Here is a 24058-nt window from a genome sequence, read left to right on the forward strand (position 1 = left end):
GTAACAAGCTGTTTATTAGAACTTCACTTTGACAATAAATAAGGTATTTTCCAAGCAATCAAAATGTAATTATTCTGAAAGTTAAACAACTGAAGTTTTCTGTTTATTTTTAAATATATACATGATTTACTCTATTTTAAACACCAGTTCATCTGCAGCTGTACAACAGTAGGATTTTTATTTTTAATTTTTTTAAATTCACGCACCAGGAGACTATCAAAACACGTCTTTAATCTGGAAGCTGTGTGGGTAAAAATAATCCAAAGCCACATCAAGTCGAGGTTGGATAGTCCACCTGTTATGAATGAATCTCCGTTCATTAGACTGGCTGTTGCTGAGTTCAAATTCAGATGTATGGCTTGCCCAGAAGAAACAGCGCCTTTTAGATTTATGGTTTTAAACGACCAGTAAGCCACTTGATTCCAACAGTACGAGTTAATCATTTGAAGTTTGCTATGCTACTGCATAACCTGTGTTCTGTCCTCAACATAAGTGGCACAGAACACATTTCTGTAAAGAATAATCATTTTCAGTGTTGTAAATCTCAGTAAAAAGTGCAAACTTAGCACTTAGCTTACTGTTAATTAAGAAAAAGTATTTTGGTTTTGGTCAAATAAATCTGCATTTCTCCACTTAAACATTCAAGACATTTAATATGCTTATAAAATAATACCTTTAAGAGTTTGACGTACAGTTAACTTCAAAAGAATGTTTCTGTTAAATAAAGCACCAAGTTTTCTCTATGCTTCTTCCTTAAAGACAGTCTGTGAAAGACTAGTTTTTTTTAAACATTAGTTCTGTTAAGAGGTGTAATTTAAAAATAAAATTCTTATGGTTTGATCAAAGCCATGTTTCCAAAGCAAGTTTTACATATTCTGTGCAGCTTCTCCTTTCCTTTAAGTGCAGAGGTACGAGTCTCGAAGTTACGCAGCTGCAATTGAGTTGTCATCTGCTTGACGACCCTGAGGCTTTAAGAAAATAAAGATAGAGACTTTTAGACTATGCAAAAGACTAAGGCTGTCATGAAACTCACTTTTCAATACATCAACTGACTCCAATCTTTACTTCTAATGGTTTCCAGTAGTAGTGGTACAAACTGGAAGGATACCCAACTGAAATGAGTTTGGCCTAGTGAGTACCTAGTAAAGGGTTCAGCTCCTTATAGATGTCCTGTTAAATATCAACAGCATCTCCATACACATTTGAGCAATTCAGCGCAAGGACTGGCTGATCAGAGTTCTGAGTGTTATTGCAGTATAAAAAAGTTGTTTAACAAGGCACAAAACAGGAACGGGACTGAAAGCTGCTTCTAAGAACTTTGAACAGAATCACTAGAGATGGGAGAGAGCAAGGAAGAAGTTTTAAAGAAAAAACAACCTCCTTACAGAAAGGTTCTTTGAGGTCCTGACAATTTTAAGGCAAAAAAGCAAAGTATTCTGAATCCTGAGAGGTTCAACAGAAGCACTGAGAACACTATGCTTTTGAGGAAAAAAGCCTTTTGTATTGACTTATGAGGACATCTTGACAACCAATCCAGAAGAGCCACTGATTGACAGCATACATAAAAACTAAGTTCTGCCCATCTCTTCGGGCTGAAATAAAACTGGAAGAATGCCAGGCCTGTGTCCTGGAAGCAGGATCACATACGTCTGAACAAGTCCAATTCAAGTCATATAAACAAACTCTTCAGCTTCCTTGCTTGCTCAGAGTCTAAGAGGCGAATACAATATTCTGGAGACAGAAGCAGTAGAACAATAAAGCACTGTTTTGGGCAACTGGATTTAAGTTATTATAAAAAAATTAAAAAGGCACAAGATCTATTTATTGTGGTATGATTGAACTGTCTTCAGATCCACACTCCTTAAAAAATCTAGACAGAGTGATTTGCAGAGAGCATGTTTTTAGAAGTTATTTAGGGAGTTGTGGGATATTACAGTGTTTCTGAACCTAAACTCAAGAGATGTTACTCAACCCCTATGACTTCAGCCGTTAAACACAAGACACTTCTCAGTCTTACCTTTACAAAAATGTGTGTAGGTATGAATCTTCTGAGCAGCTGATTAGTGAAGTTTGGGAATCGCAGCAGGTTAACATGAAGAGATGGTAACTGTTGATACCCAGCCATCAGAGGATAGAAGTTGTATAACACCTCCTGCTGTGTGCCTGGAAGGATTCTTAATCGGATCTTAGAAAGGAAAGTAAAAAAAAGCCACAGTCAGACAAGTTCTGTGACCAACTGCAGATTCCTATTTACTTTCTATTTATATTCTTCCTACTTTTGGAAGTTGGAAATAATGCAACTACATTTTCTCTACTGGTTAAAACCATTAATTTATACTGAAAGACCATGTTACCTACAAACACAACACACAGCTCCTAGGCAGGCTTCCATCTGACCCTTCTTTAAAAGGAATCTGCATGTACATGTCCTTCCAGACAGAATTTACCACACATTTGCAAGCAGTGAGCTTGTCATCAATGCAAGTCTAATCAACACATTCTTCACTACCAGAGAAGCCAGGATTAGAAAATGTGACATTTAAGTACCTGCTTAAGGCCGGAGAACATGAAGGCATCACTTGGTTCCACTGACACCTCCACATCTTGGACTAAATTGGTCTTATTTTGCAGGTGATATCTGACAGGGAGGGATTCTCGGACTCGACCAAATGATGGTAGATCTTTGCAAAGAAAGTAAGCCATCTCAAATAAATTGTGTTTTAAAGTTCCATAAATAAAACCCAAGCCCAACAAAGAGCACTAAAAAGTTTCAAGAAAAAATAACTAGGTATTTAACATATTTCTGATGAGATTAAAAAAGACTAAGCAACAGAACATAACTTCATTAAAGTTTTACAGTTGTTTTCCCTCCCTCTCCAGTTTTTCACTCATTCAATACCTAGTTTCAAAATCCCTTGACTGTTCACAGTATGCAGAAAGCTAACTAAGAAATCACTTTGTTGCTGGGTATTTTCAGCTTGCCAGCATTTTCAGATATTGTGAGGAAGCGCCTCCAAAATATAACAGGAAAGGATGATGGAAGAATCTCAGTACAAGTGAAAACAAACTGAAGAAAGCATAGGAATTGTGTGTTCACAGCGTGCTCCGCACTCCTACTCTGCTCTCGTGCAGGTGAAGTGCTAGGAGAGAAACAGTTCACCTGCCCGCAAGCAGCTCCAGTTCTCCAGGCTGTTTCTTTCCTGGGATGTGGCCAGAGCGTGGGTGGATGGAACAATTCTTGCCATAGGCATCTAGAGAAACCTACTGGGAAGGCTGTGTCAGTAGAGGTAACTGTGGTCTCCACGCTGCCACGTAACACAACTCAGTTGCTTTTAAGAGAACACATTCACGTACCTACCCTTGAATTCTTTCTAGATCAGGGGAGTAGGAAGAGGGGCAAGGCAGTTTAAGTGATAACGCAGTTTCTTTCACTACCTCCATAACATTCAGCACTAATTTCCTGTCCCTTGCGACAGTAAATGTAAGCTCCAGATGCTATAAAACTTATCAGCTATTTACTTTGGAAGATTTAAAAATTCTAGGCAGCACACACGCGTTGCCAAACTAACATTACCTGTGTTAACATGGAGGGGAATGGCCTCTACAACCACATGAGGCAGAGTGATGACTGTACTAACAACAGGCACGCTTTCCACAGGTGAGCTTCTGCAGAAAAATATCACAAACACACAACACATTGAGAGCTGCACAGCATCAAGTGAGCATGCCAGAAGAACATCACTTACACGTGACTAAAATAAGATGACAGTTATTTCAATGGTGGGAAAAAATTCCATTATGTTTTTTGTTTGAAGTGAGCGCAAAAAGTGTCATAGCATGGAGATAAACCAGCAATAGGCACGTAAGAACATTGAACAGCTCTACATCAAAATAAAAATAATTAAACAAAGACAGATATACCTGAGCATGTATTTTTAAAAACTGAGTGAATACATAAAACCATAGTCTAGGGTGATAAAACCATTTGGTTTTCCCCATTTTAACCAATTTTTGTTTGTTTGTTTGTTTTTGCTATCCCAAACTATTCCTTTGACTTGGCTTCAAATGAAATGTTTCATGGTTGGAGGAAACAGAAGTAGTTAAAAGAACAGCTTTGAAATTGACTGAAGATATTACAAAAAAAAAATGAAGCTTCATGGAATGTTAAGACCATAGCCATATAACATTTACTAAGTAAAATAAGTATTTGCTCAAAAGTCTAACCAAATAATTACTTAGATCCAAAGTCTAGACAGTCCCTGTTACTGGAAAACCCAACACCAAAGAAGTCAAAAAATAACCATCAGCCCAAAACCAAACCAGCTTATTTCCTCTCCCCCTTCAGGCCAAGAGCTGCCTACCTCTTCCATGAAATGACATAACATCCAGTTGCCACTCCACTAGCATTAGTGACTGGAGGACATCGAAGACAAAAGCACTCACTGGCACTCTCACCTGTCTGTAAAACAACTATCAGCAAAATTTTGTTTAAAATCAAAGCATTATCATTACTGCAGAAGCCACCAAGTCTAAAAAGCCAATATTACACAGACACAATTGTTCCAACAGAAAGGCATTGAAGTACTTTGCAAACTATTTCTACATACTACAAGAATTCAATACGGACTGTGCAATATCCCAGTACTTGAAAGTACAGCTTACTTTCTGAACAGCACTGTGAGGATCTTTTGTGTCTATAAATTTGCAATGGCTTGTTCTATAGAGTTTGTATGCAGAAAAAAAAAAAAAAAAAAAAAAAGGCAAAATAACACCAAATCAAGTTCTATACTTCTTTGCCACAGAAGATTCCAAGACATCAGCATGTTTTAAAGTTAAAATAAAATAAAAATTAAAGCCACTGCCATGGACATTCCTCCTTTCCCACCCAAGTGGATGAGAGATGGGGAAGAGGGGGAACACAAGAAAGATCTACCATCTTTGAATTCTCACTTTTTATTTAAAGTTATTTCAGGTTTTTAAAGAAGCCAGTACTTTTTTGATTAAAGAGGAATTTTTGAAGACAAGAGCACTCAGAAAATAATTGCTCAGTCATTCAAAATTAAAGTATCTTTAAGTTTTACAAGGAAAAAAATGACAAAAAAAATTGGCAGCTGAATAGCTTATACATGTATTTGAAGTGGTTCATACCTCCTGGCTGTTAGCTCTTTAGAAATAGCAACTGGAAGTCAAGAAGCACAAGTGCCAGAGCTAAAGATGCAATCTCATACTTGGGCTAAAGGACCTGGGAAATCATTGCTTTCTAGAACTATAGGCTTGCAAGCCCTTGAACACATAGGTGGGCAGCTGCCCCACAGTCAGTCCAGGTTGCCTTCTTTATATTCCAAGTTTGAATAGAACACTTGTTTTCTGTCTCTTAACTCGGCAAATGCAAAGACAACATTTTATTGAAAGGTTTTGAATCAGATCTACTGTGAAGTACTCCATTTGATTTCAGAGCTGACAAACTGAACTCAAAGTTTGAGACTTGTAAGATATACATATATTTTACATAAGTAATAACCTATTAAGCTGCGTTAATGTTTTAAGAAACTCGTTTGCTTTTAATTGATCTTTTTAGCCTACTCTGTCTAGCTTCACATCTTCCAGTTTCATGAATGTGCAGTCATGGACACAGACCACTTTAGCCTTTGGATGTTCCTTCTGTAAAGTGATAACTTGTTTGCAATCAACAAAATGTACATAGTTCATAAATACTGGAAATACTGAGTAACTTTTCACACGGATACCTAAGAAGCTAAAGACCAGAAGTACTCTCAGCTGCTTTCCCTTACATCTGTTACATTTAGCATTTTGGTTACCACCTATATCAGTCAAGTCTATTTGTTTGATCTAGCGAAGCAAAACTATGTTTGTAGCCTGTTCTAAATTCTGTTCTGGCAAGCAAATAAGGCGTTAAGCAGCTTGCTTCTACAGTTTGATGAGTAAATACCATTTAAAATGTCACCTGCTTTTACTCCCAAACTACGCAAAAAGTATCCTCATAATAGAAAGCATAATGTAAGAAAACTCACCGTTCTCCACATAAGATTCCAGCTGATCTACTGGAGTCATGGAAGCTGACAGCTGTAGCTGGCTGGTTACAATAGTGAGGGGCCAAGGAGAGGCACTCAGGATGTCTGTCATCAGTAAAAACGGTATATCTACAAAGACTCTGTCCAAGTGCTCCAGCTGTCGAGACAGAGACAAAAATCTGACTATTTCTAACTAAACAGGGTAAGATTATTGAAAGTAACTTTTCAAAACACATACCTTTGTGGAGACAAATTTCACAGCAACATCAAAAGGAAACACTGTTTCTATAGTTACAGTTTCATCCTGTATAGGTAATGAAAGGGGTGGGTGGAAAAGGGGATAAAATTATATTCAGTTTCAGACCTGGCTACTGATGTCAAAGGTTACTAACATAACATTACTTTTAGTCATCATTTTAACTAACTTCTTCCAAGGGCAGAATATATCTGTGTTTTTTGTTTTGTTTTGTTGTTTTTTTTAAGAATAAATATTGAAAAACTTTCTTCCAATTATACTTATGAAGCTGCTCACCTTAAATTAGACTACTATACTGCTGATTTTGCATTTTTTTCCTACCTACTAGAAATGCTTTTAAGAGACTTGGAATTACATTAATGAAATGGAAGAAATATTTTCAATCTAAAGGCTGCACCTCCAGCAATTGGTGCATCTCATTATCTTACCCGGTGGCACTTGCAGAGAATTTCTTTCCCCTCAACAGTAGTGTTGATCAAGTAAGAAACATAGACCAGAAACATCCTTGCACCAACAGTTCCACAACGAATGTATATTGGTTTTTCTATCTGCACGATAAAGGAAACGATATGTATCAAGATAGACCTAGAATATATTAATGAGGTCTAGGACTGGCCAAAATCTTTTAGATAATCATCCTACTTAGACCAAGAAAGCAATAGTAGAATGGATATTATTTTGACCATAAACAATCTCCTGAACTGCATGATCTTAATCAAATAGCACGTGATTTTAATCAGAGTAGCACAGCCTCCTTATTTTGTGCCTTCTCTCAGCTGTATCATCAATACCAGAACACGTCCTATTCCCTTGGCCAAAAAGGGAATCTAGCTGAAGGAATGCTACACTTCAAGTAAACATTAGGCAAACTATACACCGAGCATTTAATTTAACAGTTCAGATACTGGAAACTAAATATAGGCCCTATTCTGAGAGCCTTGTTAGTTGATCCCCATTTTCTTGACTGTGATATAGAAAGAAGGCTGTAAGCTATTACCTTTTCCCCTGGTTGCAAGTCCCCTATGGGGATATCAGGAAGCAATGCGGGAAAGGAGTCATCACACGTGTCTGTTCCATGAAGAGTCACCTGAGTTTTCTGCGTCAGGTTGGCATCTTGCCCTGGGATTAAAGACAGTCTTTGTATCCACATAGGCTTACACTACCAAAGCATGTAAATAATAACTAAAAATAATAAAATATTCATCTCAGAAAGCTATATAATAGGAATTGACATTGTCATTTGGTTGAGAGATGCTTTCAAAAGCATAAGCAAAAAAACAGATTAAAAAGCACCTAAGTTTTCTGAACTGTAGGGTTCACGTGCTGCAGCTTTTTCACTTCATCTATTTAGGCCACAAGAATCTCAAAAAAAAATAATAATCTGAAGTCCTACCTAGATATTCCCTACCATATAAAAAACACAGTATTGCTACACGATTCAAGTTTTTCTTGGTATTCTATGTGAAATGAAATGCAAGTTTTACATTTCTCTGATTATGTTCTCAAAAGCACAGCTTAATGATTTAAAATCCTTTAAAAAATTGTTCCTCCAATTTTCCAATCTTTGTGGTGAAAACAGGTGAAAAAAAAAAAAGAGGGGGGAAATGTTAGATGACACTATTCTACAGTCAGGGGTTGACTAGATTAATGACATTACTGCAATCACATGGAATAGTTTCCAAAGGAAAACAAGTCACATCTTGCCAAAAAGTTGCAACCACGGAAAATGTATCATTTTTGCTATAAATGAAGTGTCAAATTTCAATTGTTTTTACTGTAAAATCAGCAAGCCCAGAACGACCTTGCATATCAAGTGTTAGGATTCATGATCAAGGGGGAGAGGGAAAAACAAAAACAAAACAAAAAACAAACAAACCAAGACCAACTATTCCACACTACTTTAGGAGCTAAGCCCAAACATCCAACTGAAGTTTAAAGAACACTCAAATGACTTGAAATAGCTATACAACTGTATAAGAAACGTGGTTCTATTTCAGAGGGAACGGCAAACATTGTATCCTATATGCTAGTTGCTTAAAAAATATTTTTGCCTTTTAGGGTAACTGCTCAAATATTATAGTCAGCATGCCTATTTGTACTTCACATATGAAAATTGCTAGTAATAGCTACATACAGTTAGCTAGAACATAAACAATATATTTTTTTGTTTCCTTTGTTATAGTGTTTCTTTTCAAAGGAAACTGTTTCCACTGTTTCCTTTTCAAAGGAATATTCTCTGTTCTCCACTGCTCTCCAAATTTGAAGTGGGAAAAATGGGGGTGAAGAGGGAGAAAACCCATGTAAGATTATCCTTAGAACATGTTTATCAAGATCTGACTGATGCTCACAGTAAGAAAAGTAAGTAGGTATATATTTTGGGAGAAGTTTAGATAATGTGCAAATTAAATAAAAGGTTAAGAAAGAATACAAAAGCTTCCAAGTTTTCTTTCACACTTGTAAACATAAATGCTACTGACAAACAGTGGTTAAAATGACAATAACTAAATGAGACTTAATTTCTCTTCTGATCGCTACTATCCCATTATTCCCAACCTTCAGCCTTAGTTTGTCTCTTAACTACTGCAGCACAGCCATTTACTATAGTTCTCCTCATTGCATCAAAAACAAAGTCAATTAGGATACTGCTGGATTAAAAGAAAATAGCCCCAAATACCTGGCTTTAAACCTGCTGTAAGCTTAACATCTTTGGCCACTGTCTCCTCATGTGACTGGATTGTCACAATCAAACAATACATTTCATTAGTCAGGGCAGGAGGTTCATGACGGAGCTGAACAGAAATGTTTGGCACTCTAGAAATAATCCTTTAAGAAAAAAAGACTCAGTTATTTTATGTTTCTTAATTAATGAGTTTAAATCTCCTTTAAACCGGACTTCACTTACTGTTCAAAGAGTTCTGACAACAGGTGGGCCGTTCAGCTAGGAGAGGTTATATTCTTGAAAAGCAGCATGATGGCAACAACTCCAAAAATACTGATTGGAAACCCACCAGTAAGCATTAACAGTTCAGATTTTCTGCCAGTAAAGAAAAAAGTGCCCCCACCAGCAGCAATCGGATGTAATTCTTTTGAATAGGTCTGGATAGTGTTAACCCACTTATTAATGACTATTTTCCAACACATTTTCTTGGAGGGGGCGGGGTGGGGTGAGCAGGGAGACATGACTTTAACGGAAGAACACTAATACCTCCTAGCTTGCACAAAAATCTGGGAAAACTCTAACACAGTTAAGCGAAGGGAAAAGTTAAAGCTTATTTGGCATGTTTAGAGAACGGTGCAAGGATTTTCTGTACTTCTAGCTATCCAGAAGCTCAGAAATCATAAAGAATCAAGACAGGTAACGTTAAGACTCAATACATCATATACATTTTCAAGTTTTTACTTACATAGTGCTTGCCTGAATAGCCAAGCTATCCCAATGAACTTCATTATCTGGAAGCTTAGGTCTTCGCCTGAAGGAACGTGAGGCCTGCAACGCTTCTTGAGAGGAAGCAGCATCTCCACCTCCTCCACGCCAGTTCAGAATCACACAACGGCCAGATTCACTTCCCAGGACCAAATCCACAGATGTGATCTGACAAAAAAAATTTAAACACATACTGAGAACTTCCCATCTTGTGTCCTCAGATCACTCACAGTAAGAGCATAGCTTTCCAACATAAGCATCTTTATTGTGCCTGTGTATCACCCAAAACCCTCTGGCAGCTTCACAGACTGAAGTCACAACAACTCACCGCCACAGAATTTCATTTAAAACTGCACTGGAAAAAGGAGCCAAGCTCAAGAGCATGCAATGCAGTATTTTCTAGTTTTCTACTCTCCCATAGCGTTACACCATTTTTAAAAATGTATTACACATTTTAAAAAATCGAAGTAATGCAAGTTTTTGTGATAATTCTGGGCTTGCACTGTCATAACTGGTGTCAGGTTAGAGATAGCTTTGTAGTTTCAAGTTCTTCAGAAACGTCAGTAAGAAAGGAGTGAAACAAACTGACAAACCTCAATCTTCTTTCCTACATCTTCAGTTTTTGCAACAAATTTGAAAGTGAACTTTCTTGTTTTACCAGGGACTAAGCACATTGTTCCTTGTGATGACTGTTCTAGAATATCACTTTGTTGATAGGCTTCTTCTACCACACAGTATTGGTTGTAATCCTACAGCGGAAGAGTAGGGAAAAACATTGGTAATTTCAGACTTGAGACATCTGTAGAGAGCAATTCTAGTATAACAAATGTTAAGGCTCTGTGCTACTGGATCAAACTACATTGGTTCTTAATGCTTTTCACAGTAATGAAGCTAGACTTAGCAGCTACATTACAATGAAATTTTTTCATAAAAACATCCATTATATTCACTAACATAACTTTGTGCAATAGCATCCAGAGAAATAAGGCATTAAAGTTGCATAAGGATCATTTCAGCATACAGTATCTTTGTTCTTCTGTGAAGATCTGACTAATCAAACTGGATTTGGGGAGTTATTACAATATCAATACAGTTGTCAAAAGGGATAGATAATTCAAAAGAAAAAACAGAACACCTTTCCAACTGAACTGTTCACATAGTTTTTGGAAAAGAACTTTTGAACTATTATTTTTTGTTTGGAAAGGCTAATAGATACTATTCTACTCTTATAATAAGCTTGTCACTAGGTCAGAAATAGAATGTGGTTACCTGATTATTGAAACTGATGCACAGCTTAGAAAACCTGATAGGATGAGGACAATCAGCTCTCAAGTATATATCAAATTGCACAGGAACATCAACATGAAAACTTGGAGAAAGAAATTTTGCTTTGCACTGCACTACAATTTAAAAAAAAAAAAAAAGTTAAATTACAATTAAACTTTTACACTTTAAACTTTTAGATAAAAAACTTTTAAACTTTTTACTTTAAACAATTACAATTAAAGAGTACGTGGGACTCATTTGGCCACTGGCACTGTCACAGAAAGCTACTTTTCAGCACTTGATTGAAACCTTTGCGAAGAGGATGAGAGGCAGGCATTCAGCAGAAGAATAAAACCTGGACACATAACTACACTTCTGTAAGTAATGCTCACTCACTTCCCAAAGCAGGGACTCCTTTGCATGCTCTGCCTTTTTTCCTCAGAGTTCTATTTCAAAGCACACCAGAGCAGAAGTTTGTCAAAAAAAAAAAAAAAAAAAAAAAAAAGGTTTACTACTTCTACCATTTTAAAAGGCACAGGTGGCCTCAGTAGAAGTGTTTGTTTTTGTTTTTTTCTCAGACATAATGCTCAAATGATTCTTTTCCAGTAATCCACATTGGGGATGAGAGATCACTGGCTTCTCCCATGATTTCTTAGCAACTTAGATGAAGAACAGACCTGTGCTGACATGAGAGTTTGTGTTGCTGGCTTTAATATATTCTACATTATATAACGTATATTTTCTCCTAATAATTTATTTCAAAGACGCACTGAAATTTTTGGTTTTGTATAAGATTGCTTGAGACTTTATTACTTACCAAACGGTATAAAATCTTGGACTTCTATTGTAAATACATTGCTACCTGCTAAGGAAACACGGTCAGCCCACAATTTTTGTGAAGCTTTCACAGCAGTAGCATCACAATCAGGCTCAGGATCGGGGCTCTCATTCTGTATCCAGATAGAAGATTAACAACAAAAATAAGAAATAGGATACCAAACACCAACTCCATCTAGAGAATATTTAAAAGGGTAATAGGAGTTTTATCCACTTACCATTAGAACTTTTATCAGATTTTTTTCTATTCGAGATTTCTGATCATCTTTAAGAGTAGATGCTAGCAAACAGGAAGAAAAAGATTACAACACAGAAACAAATCATTCTACTATGTCTTTTAAACTTAAAAATAAACCTTTCCTTTAGCTTGCATCTTTGAAAAAACATTCTGAAGAAAACACCTGATTTAACATCCCTCTGCCAATGATAAAGTACTTCAATTTTCAGAAGTTCCTAAGTGTTCCCTCTTTTACTGGAACCAAGTAAAATATTTGTTTGGATAAGCATTTCATAATTTATCAGAGGAAAACCCTACGAGAATGATGTCTCTAGCTTCTTGTTATTGCTGTTTAGAAACAGAAAAAAGAACAAAAAAAGTCTGGAACATGCAAAGAGGCAAACTTGGCTAAGATTAGAAACAGCAGCTCAAAATGGTGAAAAGAAGAAAGGACCAATTAAAATAAGGAGTCCTCTCTTGAAAATGAAAGGTAGTTTTGTCTCATTGACTATTCCTTAACATAAAGCAGGATAGCCTGGCTAGCTAACAGAAGATGAGAAACCATTTTTACCACACCTACCCTGAAAGAGGTATTATTTAGCGAATTAGGGCACATAAGGATTATTTCTGCAACTTCAAGTAACAACCATTACATAAACCAGAGTATTTGCATTACTAATGTGCAGCTACCTTAAGACACATTTTGTCTTTAAAAGATACATGCGTATTTCATCAGCAGAGTTCTGGTAAGAAGTTTGAGTTAAGCATATTTGCTATTATAAGGCCTAGGAAAAGGGCTTTAAAAAAAAATAAAAAGTTGTAGCCTAGTTACTTACTATGAAAAACGTTTTTCCTTTTAGCTGTATTAGATTTCTTCTCCCCATCCCCAAAGCTCAAGAAATTGTTATATTATTTGAACTACGCAACTTTCAGTCTGCAATGAAGCTCTGTGCCTCATCTATTCTGACACAGTCTATTTGAATTCAATGAGTATTATAGGAGAGCATGAAAATTCAACTCCCTGCATACAAGATGAGAACTCACCATAGGCATACAGGGTTTTTTGTAGTCAAATCATATGAAGTACTGCAAGCACCATGTCTGACAATGATGTCACACTTTCAAATATATGTAGTTTAATTTTTTCTACATAGGTTAACTGAGTACATTTCCTGAAAATAATACCTCTACCCAGTAGCTCTAAAGAGTATGTAATATAATCCTTTATCTGGGCCATCAGATATGAACACTTAAGAGCTGTCGTCAATATGGAAGTGAGAAGTGTCCACCATCCTTCACTCCGATATTCACACATAACATAATCCAACAGCCTGTAAAGTATGAAAATTAAGAGGAAAAACAAGTTACACACCCCAGTATTTTAAGACGTTCACATTTTTTTGGTATCGTTAACACAAAGATTCATCTCAACTAAACCAAACACCAGATTAAAACCAAGTCGACTGCTTGTATACATGCGCACTATATTGGAATCACCAAGAAATTATTGTAAAGAAACATTTATTCCATTAATTTGCTATTTCAGGCTAGAGAAACTTTCACAAGGAAACAGGGAAACTCACCTGTCTTTACATAGAGAAGTAAAACAACTGGACATAAAAGTCTTAGTCCAGCATTGAATTAGAAATACACTTTAGTGCTGAATATGCTGCAAACTTCAAGGAAAAAAACTAGAAACCCACAAAAAAAGCCCCTTTCCAAAGTGAAGAATCTTAAGCATCTTAGGAAAAATAATGGTTTTTATGCTTTATCTCCTACCTCCTTTTCCCTTCAAGGGTTTCCAAGATCTACAGCCAACATATGCAACCACCTATATCAGGCAAACCTAGGCATGTTATTGTGGTATTAACACTGAGCAACTTTCACTTAGTAGTAACAATGCAGAGAAGATTTTTTTCTCTTAAAGGCAAAAACTGCTGTCTATCTAAATATAAACAAGAAGCGCTTGTTTAAACTCATGCTTGTTCATATAAAAATTAGGCTTGGTACGAATCGATCTGCTTATTCTAAGATATTTTCTTCTCCTTGTAGCTTCCAGTCAGATAACAGTACATCTCTCTTCCAGCTCAAACATGCTGCCTTTAGAACACGTGATCATGAAAACACCCTGCTTAATTAGGTTTCCATACTTCATGTTTTAAGCAAAATGTTTTCATTAACATGACCTTGACTCTGTTTCCCCTTAAAAATACAAAGTCGAAAAACTAAACACAGGACACCTCCTTCAGAGGAGGCAGTAGCTGTACCTCAGGGCTAAACTTTCACAGCTCTATAGCCATTAGTCATAGAAAACTGTATCAACAGAAGTAATTCCTTTTGCTAATTCCCTTGCAACATAAATAAAAATTAATTCAGCTACTTTTTTTTTTTTTTTTTTTTTTTTAAGTTTTTAACTTCAAAGTCTTTAATTCAATGTAATTATATTCTTACTGCAGTGACAGGGAAGTTTCAGAAATAAATTCTGGGGAAGAGAACACTCCATCAGCAAGATAAAAATAAATAATAGTAAAGATCTGCCCAATAAGGTAATTTCCCACCATGACTTACATTGTAAAGTCTTCTTACTCTAATAACTGACTCATCATATCTGCTTTGCTTTCTTTAATAGAAATTGAATTGATACACTCCAGAGCTTGCACTTTGATTAAATCCAGGTACTAGGAGCATCTTAGATAAGCTTCCAATAGTATTCCATATCAGCAAGACATGTGGTCTCAGTGAGAACAGTAGTGCGTAAAGGAAACAATCAGGGATGGCACTCACTTCAAAGCTTTGGCGTAATCCTTCGCAAAGTAATATTCTTCACCCATTTGAACCACTGTTTTAACAAAACAAATGAACAAGAAAGATGTATCAGATCAATACTGAAAGTGTTTGCAAAGTTAATTTTAAAGACACATCTCATCATCCATACTCACTCAGATGGCTTTTCATTCTTGGACATTTGTATTTCTTGAATTGCGCAACAGCATTACTCAACAAAGTAATTATTAGCTCCTAACAGATAAAAACAGCATTGATGTCATTATATATGTAACATTAGGGCAACGTCAGAAAAGGTTTTTTGTAGAAAAATACTTACTGAGTGAAGAACATTCTTCTCTTTCAACTGAAGGGACAAAATCCCCATCTTCTCCTTTTCAGGATCAGAAAGATCAAAGCCTGCATAAGACAGTGAAAAATCCATGACATTGGAATTTTGTCCAGGCCCAAAGGGAACTAATTCTGTGGTGAAATACTGTAATACACGCTCCAACTCAAGCACACTCAAATTCTTAAACATTCTGTTTCCTAGGAGATGGATACAACCCTTCAAGAACTCATCTGTCTGTTCTGGAAGACAAACTCTGGAACAAATATTTTGCTTTTTTGTTTAGAAGAAGTGATCTGAAGCTACTCAAAAACAACAAAACACAGTTGGTCAACCAAATCTTTAGACTGCATCCATTATCATTTAAAGCACATAAGACAAATTTGTAGCCTCTTTCCTGTATTATCCTGAGTAAGGACGCAAGCTTATGTTTCTCTAGCAGTAGAGAACACCAACATATGACAAACTGCATACAGCTTTAAAAGACTATCAACTCTCGTCTGAACGTGGCGTCATAAACATCATAACAGGTAAAGTTTCACCTCTTTTTAAACTGTTCAACCTTGGCAGTAGATTCTAAGTTATTTTGAAACTATAACACTTGGAGATGAAACAGATCAAACTTGCGTATTTACAGCAGATGAAAGGAAATCTTTAGAAGAGGACAAAGAAAGTTACAATGCTCTAAGGATATACAGAGAATAAAAAATGGGAGACCACATGGAGAGAGGGGAAGGGAAGAAAGTACAAAAAAAGTCAGTCATCCACAAAGATCTCAGATCTCTATGCATGTCCATACACATATTCTACAGCTCAGAGCTGTGGATTCAAAGTTCAAATTCCTGATAATACATCATCTTTAACAGGAAAAACACAAAACTCCCTTCTTAGATTAAAATCTAGTCATGGAAACCTCTCAAACCATTTCAAAATTCAAAAAGTTTTCTCAGAAAAATATCATGAGTTCCCATCTGTAACTGACAAGTATGGACGGAAGGATGAATTTATAGCAATTGCATTCAGGGGGCACTGTTACTTTTGTTGTATCCAATTCTCCAACCTCTCTTCCCAGGAATGCATTCACTACAGTAAGTAACTATTGCAGCCCATTGATCACAGGTAGCTCAGGCAGAAATAGAAACGAAGCAGCAGCAGAGCTTCAGTATGGCCCAGGCACTTTGCTGAAGACCCAATTCTGCGTAAGCTGGATATTCCTTTTTCTATTTGTTACAAGGACCAAACACACTTCCTGAACTTCAAGCTGACACCTGTTCAAATCCTGTCACCAACTAACAACACAGTAAGGTCTCAGCCCTGTATCTGGCTCTGGAAGACAGATTATATGCTTGTGCCTATGAAGTCAGCTGGCAGGGTCTGCGACTAAAAAATTTTTGTCTGAGCTCCACAAATACAAGACACAGAAACATACTTAATGTTCCCTGCCGCCATGGTCTTTGCCCATAGAAGTCAAGCACTCCGGTCTGGGTTTCCAGGGGATCCGGATTGGGATATACCACAGACGACTGTAAATTCAGCAAATATGGTCATACAAAAGAGTTTATGTTTTATTTTAAACCATTAAGTGATCTGATGCTCCAATATGCATGCACTCCAAAGAATGAATTTACTTTAAATTTATAGCCTTTAATGCTCCTGTATAAAAACAGTATAGTGCAAGTATAGAGAAACATAATGGAAAAATAAAACAGTATGTTTTCAGGTACCCAGAGGCATAGAAAGTGTGCTATTTTAAGTATTTTAAAAACATGTCAGAATTATTTGTAATAAAAAAGTTTGTTCAGGGTTATCTTTTCAATATAAAGTATTACTTTGATTACTTTCAATATAAAGCATTACTTTGATTTCAATATAAATTATTACTTTATATTGTAATTGCATTTAATATGTATTTGAAATTACATTTAATATTTAATTATTAACAAGCATCAAAAGACACATACTCTTTCCTTATTAATTATTATTTTTAAACATGTATTAGGGATTTTTACACTACAATTTGAGAATGAAACATCAGCTAATTCACTACCTGCTAACCTGCAAAGCATTTTTTTCCCCCTCCCAACTTACATCATGGTTACAAAGCATACTTGCTAGTTGTTTCCGCTCCTGTGCGTAGTAGGCTGCTTGCTGGTAATAGAAACCTGGATTCTGAGTTTGAATTGCTGTCAAACCCAGCTTAATCGCTTCATCAAACAAGTCACCAAAAGCCTGAAACCTACAAAAAAAAAAGATTTTTTTCCTGTAATTAAGATTAGATACAGAACAGCAATATGAACTGAAAGGGGCATTTCAGCTAAAAGTCCTGATTATTCTTCAGAGAAAATACTTTTGCATTTAAGTTCGATGGCTGCATTTCTGTCGTACCCTGTTCTTTCCCAGGGAAAAGGTAACAATAATCAACTCTAAACAGAATGACAGCATGCAGCTTTTAAGACCAAGTGCATCTTTTTCTTAGAGAGCTCAAAATTTATCTTACTCAAAGAAAATAGTGAGCTTCATAAAGCTGTATGGGAGGTAAAACAGAAACAATACTAAGCAAAAACATACTGTTTAGACATCCAGGCAGCATGCTCGAAAGCCAGTTCTGCACTTCCTATTTTTTTCTTGCATAAGTCTATATGTTTCCTGAACTGAGCAATTGCATCCAGTGGAGTATTGTGTTGAAAACAGAGGCGACAGATCTAGAATGAATCAAAAATAAATAAAAGAAAACCCTCACTAACTTTACGTACTTCTTAAAAGCTCAAATAGCACAGAAAACAGAAAAAAGGTGTAAAATGTTAACGCACTACCCCTGAAACCATGTGGTCCTCCATTTCATCTTATGTTATTTTGCTTCTTCTCTCCCTCAAATAATTAATGAAAGAGCATAACTCCCAGCCAACTTCAGGTTGGAGCTGGAGAGACACTAGAAAGACCATTAACTTTGAAGCCTGCAGTCACTTCAAGAAGGACAATGGAATTTGATGAAGTCCAACTCCGGGATTATTTTAAATGGTACAACAGTGTTGTCTCACCTGAAATCCCCCAGAACACCACAGAAGTATGGCCTGATTTTTAAAGAATTACTTTCCTCCTCCAAACAAGCAGTAATTAAACTATGGTGACATACATTTATGACAAAAATATTCGAGGAACAAGCAATCTTTCTTTTCATTCCCCCCTGCACAGAGCAAAAGTTAAGTGTTTAGCCCTCAAGATGACTGCATCTCAAATTAACTCTAAATCTTCAAGATACTCCTGAACTTCAGCTAAGGAATTTTGTGTGGAATTCAGAAGTCTTTTCAAGTCGGAGTCTAAGTTGTCCCCCATTGATGGCTGTACTAATCTATTTCCTTGAAAGCAAGGTAAAACGGAACATTTAAAGCCTTCACACATTAAATATGCATCAACTAATACATTTATTTACTTGTTTTAAGTATATGCTGTCAAAAATAAGGAGCACACTCGTTACCTTGTAGTTTATAAATCCTGCCATTGTCTTGATTTCCAGCATGTTTGTTTCATGAGCCCTCAATTCATGTACAAGATTATACGCAGTTCTGTAGTTTCTAGGTATAAACATTTTGAGTTAATACATACAAGATAAAATTTAAGAACAGAATTACTGACAGCAGAAAACTGTCTTCTAACTAGTGTACTTCCCAATTAAGAATACACCCCTTCCACATTTAAATGATTTTGCTTTCAGGAAAATATAATATTCTATGGCTTAGCAATAAATTGGGGTCAAGATGATGGAAGTTTACACAAGTCTTACTTGAGAGCGTTCTGCGTGTCCTGTTTCAGCTCACTGAAGAATGCTATTTTGAACTGGTGTCTAACAAACAAAAGCTGGAAAACAAAATCAGTACACATCATTCACAAACATCTGAACATGCCTGTGACCTATAAAGCAGATACAGGTGATGATTTCAGAGGTTTACAGAACAGACTGACTATGCTACTATTCTCTCCCAGTTCTCTCTGACACCATGACACAGCGGTGATCTTTGACAGACTGAATCTATTCCAAGCCTTTCACCCTATGACAAGATGGCAATAAGATTATAAAGTAAGACACACATATATATAAATAGAATAAATTTAAGCAACAAATAATCCTTATTTTCATGTTTCAACATGAACTGTAACTTGCAAAGTATTTCAAAAATGAAGCAACACTACCTGATGAGTAGTTTTATTCAAAAATTCCTTGTGAGATTTGACTCTTCGTATTTCTGTATAATAGTATGTCTGTGCGTGCTCATAGAATGCATTTTCCAACCTGCAACAAAGTTTAACCAAGTTTGTCTCAAACAATGAATCTGAATAACTTCAGAGTAAGTCAATTTTAATCATGTTTATTTTAAGGTTGGCAAAAATAGCTTGAAATATTCCTGAAGTCTTCTGTAAGCTACTATACATGGTAAGAGCAAGCAGATTAAAACTCTTCACACAAAGCCTGATGTAGGGGTAGCACGAAGTAGGTTCAGAAAGCATTGATTTCTCGTACAAACTAATATTTAACTTAAAGACCAAGGATAAGCTGTCAGGATTTTGCAAGGCAATAAAAAATGGAGGTGCCTCAGTCAAAGCAAGCAAACCTTGCAGAGGCTCCTGGGATGAGTCTGAACAGGTCAAAATCTTATTTGCCAGGGCTAGGCTGGGGAGGGAGGAGTAGATAGGAAACAGTTGTAATAAGTAAGATGCAAGATTACAAGAGCGGAGACTAGGTTTCATCATTGCCCAAATAATATCTACCTGGGTTATAGAAGTGACAGTCAAATGTGTGTTTACAAGATAAATAGCCCAATGGCAAGTCACAGGAGGAGAAAGAAAGAGGCCCAGAGCACTGAGTGCAGCATGAGGCTGCAGAGGATCTAAATATATGCTGCACAATCAAGTTATAAAACCAATTAGAGGAAGAAAAGGCCAGAGAACAGGAGAGAAATGCATTCAGTAGCACAGATACACACAAAATAAAGGGTGAAGTACCAGTTCTGTGATTTGGCCAACAAGGGATGACTACAGACTGACTGAGAGATCACAACTTGAGTTCTATTTGCCTCACAACAGAGAAAACAGGGATAAAAACAAAGGAACAGAGCACTGAACAGCAATTGTTAACTATGAGCTCAGACAGAGAAGGAAAACACGACACGTTCAATGTCCCTAGCATACTTATTTTAGCACTATATTGTAACTACCTAGAGAAGCCAGTCCACTGGGGGCAGGAGTGCTTAAAAAATAAATTGATTTTACTATGACATCTCAATTTAAAATGTCAAGACTAATATCAGAAATTCTGTACTTGAATATATGTTCAAAATTTTTTTTTTTTTTAAATGTGCATGAACAGCTGTAAATCCCTAATGATGCAGCCTTATCTTCATGAAGCTGGAGACAGTCACAAACCTCACGGCACAATGCAACTACATGTGATCTGCAAAAGCTTATAGTAATCAACGTGCAGCAAACACTCTTCAGCACTGAGCATAAGATGAAGAACTGGAAGTTAATAATTGGTTCATTTTGATGAATTCCAGTAGCTGTTTGTGAGCAGCTTGGACACACTAACAGAACTGATTTTATTTTAAGAATTTTACTGTTTATATGTAAATACAAGAGTAACACAAGGAAGAATTAGGCTCTCAGACCATGATCCCCTTCTCCCCATATTCAGTATGCTTGGAAAAATCAAAATTTGTTCCAGTAAGCCATGATTTACCTTAGTTTGAGCTTGTATTTTTAGATCTGCACAAGACAGTCTCCCTCTACTGTTTCTTGAAACACCTTACTAATCTATTTGAAGCTGTACTCCCTGTTACATATTAAAACAGAAAGAATGTAAAAAAAAAAAGTGACAAGGACAGTATTTGCCTCCAGATAAATGCCACTTAGCAGAAATAGGAAGACATATTTCTACAGCCAGGAAGTAGAAGTAAAAAAATAAGCAAAGACTTGCTCATACAGAGTTGCACCTAACAAAATTTGCAGGGCAAACTTTAGCATCAGCACTGACAAAACCACTGTAGAGGTAGAAAAGCCCACTTTGCCCTTATCCAACTTGAGGAGGGGAACATCTTGGGATACCTAACAACGTGTCTTCGAAAGCCCACATAGCAACATCTCTGTCATTGTAACCCAACCTCACATAGGAAGGGCAGATGTAGGATTGCATCTGGTCACAGAATAACATGAAGAATTTCAGCCAACAGATGAAACATTCACTGTCAATCTACAGTGGGAGTGCCAGACAGTGCGATTTGATAGGTTGAGATGACAGCTATCTCCATTGGCACACAGAGCAAAACAGCGTTTTATGGTCACTTACCTTATAATATAACCAACAAGATGATCCGTGTGTGGAAGCACAAAGAGAGATTTTCCAGAAAGGTCACAAGCGTTACATAAAGCTGCTGCCCTCTCTGACGCAATAACGTCTTCCCCTAGAGAAGGCAAGAAAAGCACAAGTAAGCACTATGTGGTGCTGCAACATCAAGCTAACTCACACAGTTTGACCAGTACAAGGTACGGACAAACTTAATACAAATAAAATTGAGACCACGCTCCTTCTTCTTTCTGGATACTGCACACTTCATCCAGCAGAACACATAGCAGAAAATAGGAGTGGTTTACCTACTAGCAGTGTGTTCACATGACAACTTTTTTCTTTAAATTTCTGATTTCACACAGAATTAAATATCCCCCCATCTTGAAAAATAATACAGCATTCTGAAAAGACATACATGTATATACACACAATATGCAGAAAATAATAATAAAAAAATGGTTTGCCGGACACTAGAAAGTATGCACCTAGAGCTGAAGCAGTTGTTCTAGAACAACATAAGGTTAAAACAGATCATATTTAACAGCTCTGCTTGAGTCATGTTTTTCCTTCACATTTCCCACTTTGGATCTTGCCACTAAAAGGTTTCTTCTTTCCTTTATAAAGAGCATTTGCTCTCCTTCAAAACCAAAGCAGAGTAGGAGCCATCTGAGAAACAATGACTTCCCCACCATGTTTAAAAGTTGGCCTAAGAAAGGTTCATTCAAGGTGTAACCCCCACAAAATTCACCTCTTCACAAAAGTTCATGTGCGGAGAGGGGAAAAAAAATGGCAAGCTTCACAAATGGTCCAAGAGAAGATCAAAAAAACTTATCTGAAGACATAAATATTGCTTATCTCCACCCAAAAACAGCACTCAAAGAATAGTCAACAGAACGCCAAGCACAAAAGCACTTCCCAGTGCTGAGATGGCATGCCTGAAAATTACAAGCTGTCCTTCCTTAAGCTTCAAATTTGTATTTATTAAAATAGAATTAAGCTAAAAGGCTTTTGCAAGTACAAATAGCCTTCCCTTTAAGTTCTCATTGCTTTTACAATTTTTCTTCATCTTGAGTAAGTTTTAGAATATAACTTACAAAAGGCATGTCATAGGTATTACACTAAGGTACCATTTGTGAGGCACAGTGTCAAAAAAGGACTGGACCTGTAAGTAAGTAGTTACAGGTAAATTTCAGATGTTTAGGGTCAACCACCCTTAGCACTCCATTTGTGCAGCTACAATGTACTTAATATATGTAGATGACATTATATTAAGTGCTGCAGACAATGAGGCAAACAATAATCAGCTCAATCAGGTTTTCTGAAAAATGAGATCATCACAACTGCATGCAAAGCTTTCTAGTACCTGGAGGTAGCGGTGTTTTTTTCTGAATCAAAACCACGGCGACTTTTGTATTTCTTCCCTGCAAACTTTGCCTGGAATAAAAGTAACATGACACAGTGTAAAGATTTAAGCAGAAGAAAATGGCACTTCAGTCTAGATAGAAGTGATGAAAGTATAAGAAAATAAACCAAACAACAAAATGCTGTATCATCCATGGCATGCCGCGCTCTCTTTTTTAAAACGGGACTGAAGTGCATTGAGTTTAGCAACACTTTGAGTGTTTTTTATTTAAGTGACTTTTCCAAATAAGGCATTCAAAAAAGTTTCTCTACTGTCTGCTGTATGTTAAAAAGCAAAATTCAAGTTCCCCTTTTGTTTGTGCCTGAGATGCGTGTTTACTTGTAAAATAAGTCAGAAATGACTCTACAACTGACATTTGCCCATCAGCTTGGAGCTGCTCAGGAAGCAAAGGGCGCACGGCTACCTGACGATTTCCACGCGAGTGGCACACTCCGACTGCTTCTCCTTCCACTGCGGCTCGTCCCAGTCCAGCTCGTAGAACACCACCACCAGCGCGGGGACCAGGTTGAGGTGCTTGTTCATCCAGCCGGTCTTCAGGATGCCTTTGGGGATGTACCACTCGTAGGAGGTCCTCTGGAAGCACCGAGGCCGTCAGAGCGCGATACTCGGCCAGCTCCCCCCCCCGCCCGGGCTGCCCCACGCCCCGTCCCACCTTGGTGCGGCACTTGGGGTACTCGTGGTCGCCGGGCAGCACCTTGAAGGAGATGGGCACGCGGTCGGCGCGGCGGTTGGCGCAGAAGGCGTCCCACACGGCGCGGTGCACGGCGTTGTACACCACGTCCAGGCCCGTCAGCGTCACGAAGGCCATGGGGCGGCAGCACAGCTCCACCGGGAAGTCCCACTGGCTGCCGGCCATCCTGCGGGGGTGGGGGTAGGGGTGGCGGCGGCCCCTCACGGCCCCTCGCGGCCCCTCACAGCACAGCGCAGCGCGGCCCGGCCCCGCTCGGCTCCGCTCCTCGCGGCCCCGCTCCCCGCCCGCCTCAGGAGCGGCGCCGGCAGCGGCCGGGGATGAGCAGGAGCCGCCCCGGGGCAAGGGTGCCGGCCCTCCCTCTGACGGGCAGCGGGAGGAGCCAATCAGCGGCCACGCTGCTGCCCGGCGGGCCAATCAGACTCTCTCCGACTCGTCCCGCCCCTCGAGTCATAGGGGGGCGGGC

At 37.7% G+C, this 24058-nt stretch overlaps 1 protein-coding gene across 2 annotated transcripts; it reads right to left on the minus strand.

The window, feature by feature from the left end:
* TRAPPC11 (trafficking protein particle complex subunit 11) lies at positions 1 to 23927 on the minus strand. 2 transcript variants are annotated; one of them, XM_082758976.1, is made up of 29 exons: positions 23557 to 23925; positions 23308 to 23477; positions 22845 to 22915; positions 21482 to 21596; positions 19333 to 19432; positions 18926 to 18999; positions 18620 to 18716; positions 17713 to 17846; positions 17233 to 17380; positions 16574 to 16667; positions 15136 to 15215; positions 14972 to 15050; positions 14817 to 14871; positions 13218 to 13363; positions 12034 to 12095; positions 11796 to 11928; positions 10982 to 11112; positions 10306 to 10461; positions 9693 to 9880; positions 8963 to 9111; positions 7286 to 7407; positions 6717 to 6836; positions 6271 to 6336; positions 6033 to 6189; positions 4362 to 4470; positions 3575 to 3666; positions 2548 to 2681; positions 2018 to 2185; positions 1 to 968 (listed from the first exon to the last, which is right to left on the minus strand). In XM_082758976.1, the coding sequence occupies exons 1-29, from the start codon at positions 23758 to 23760 to the stop codon at positions 924 to 926; spliced, it is 3399 nt and encodes a 1132-aa protein (XP_082615102.1). In that variant the 5' UTR covers positions 23761 to 23925; the 3' UTR covers positions 1 to 923. The 2 variants fall into 2 exon arrangements, 1 of the variants encoding a protein (XP_082615102.1); XR_014317375.1 differs by lacking the exons at positions 1 to 968; positions 2018 to 2185; positions 2548 to 2681 and having other exon boundaries at positions 3650 to 3666; positions 4362 to 4459; positions 23557 to 23927.
* Between the last annotated feature and the right edge of the window lie 131 nt (positions 23928 to 24058).

This window comes from Aythya marila (assembly GCF_965140915.1).
Source record: "Aythya marila genome assembly, chromosome: 4".
In the NCBI taxonomy this organism is placed as follows: Eukaryota; Metazoa; Chordata; class Aves; order Anseriformes; family Anatidae; genus Aythya; species Aythya marila.

Coding starts and splice junctions, on each gene's coding strand:
- TRAPPC11 (XM_082758976.1), bottom strand. CDS start 23,760: ATGGCCGGCAGCCAGTGGGACTTCCCGGTGGAGCTGTGCTGCCGCCCC. Junction 16,668..17,232: donor GTATGCTTTGTAACCATGAT/GTAAGTTGGGAG, acceptor CTGAATTTACAG/TCGTCTGTGGTATATCCCAA. Junction 12,096..13,217: donor TTTAGAGCTACTGGGTAGAG/GTATTATTTTCA, acceptor CCTGTTTGCTAG/CATCTACTCTTAAAGATGAT.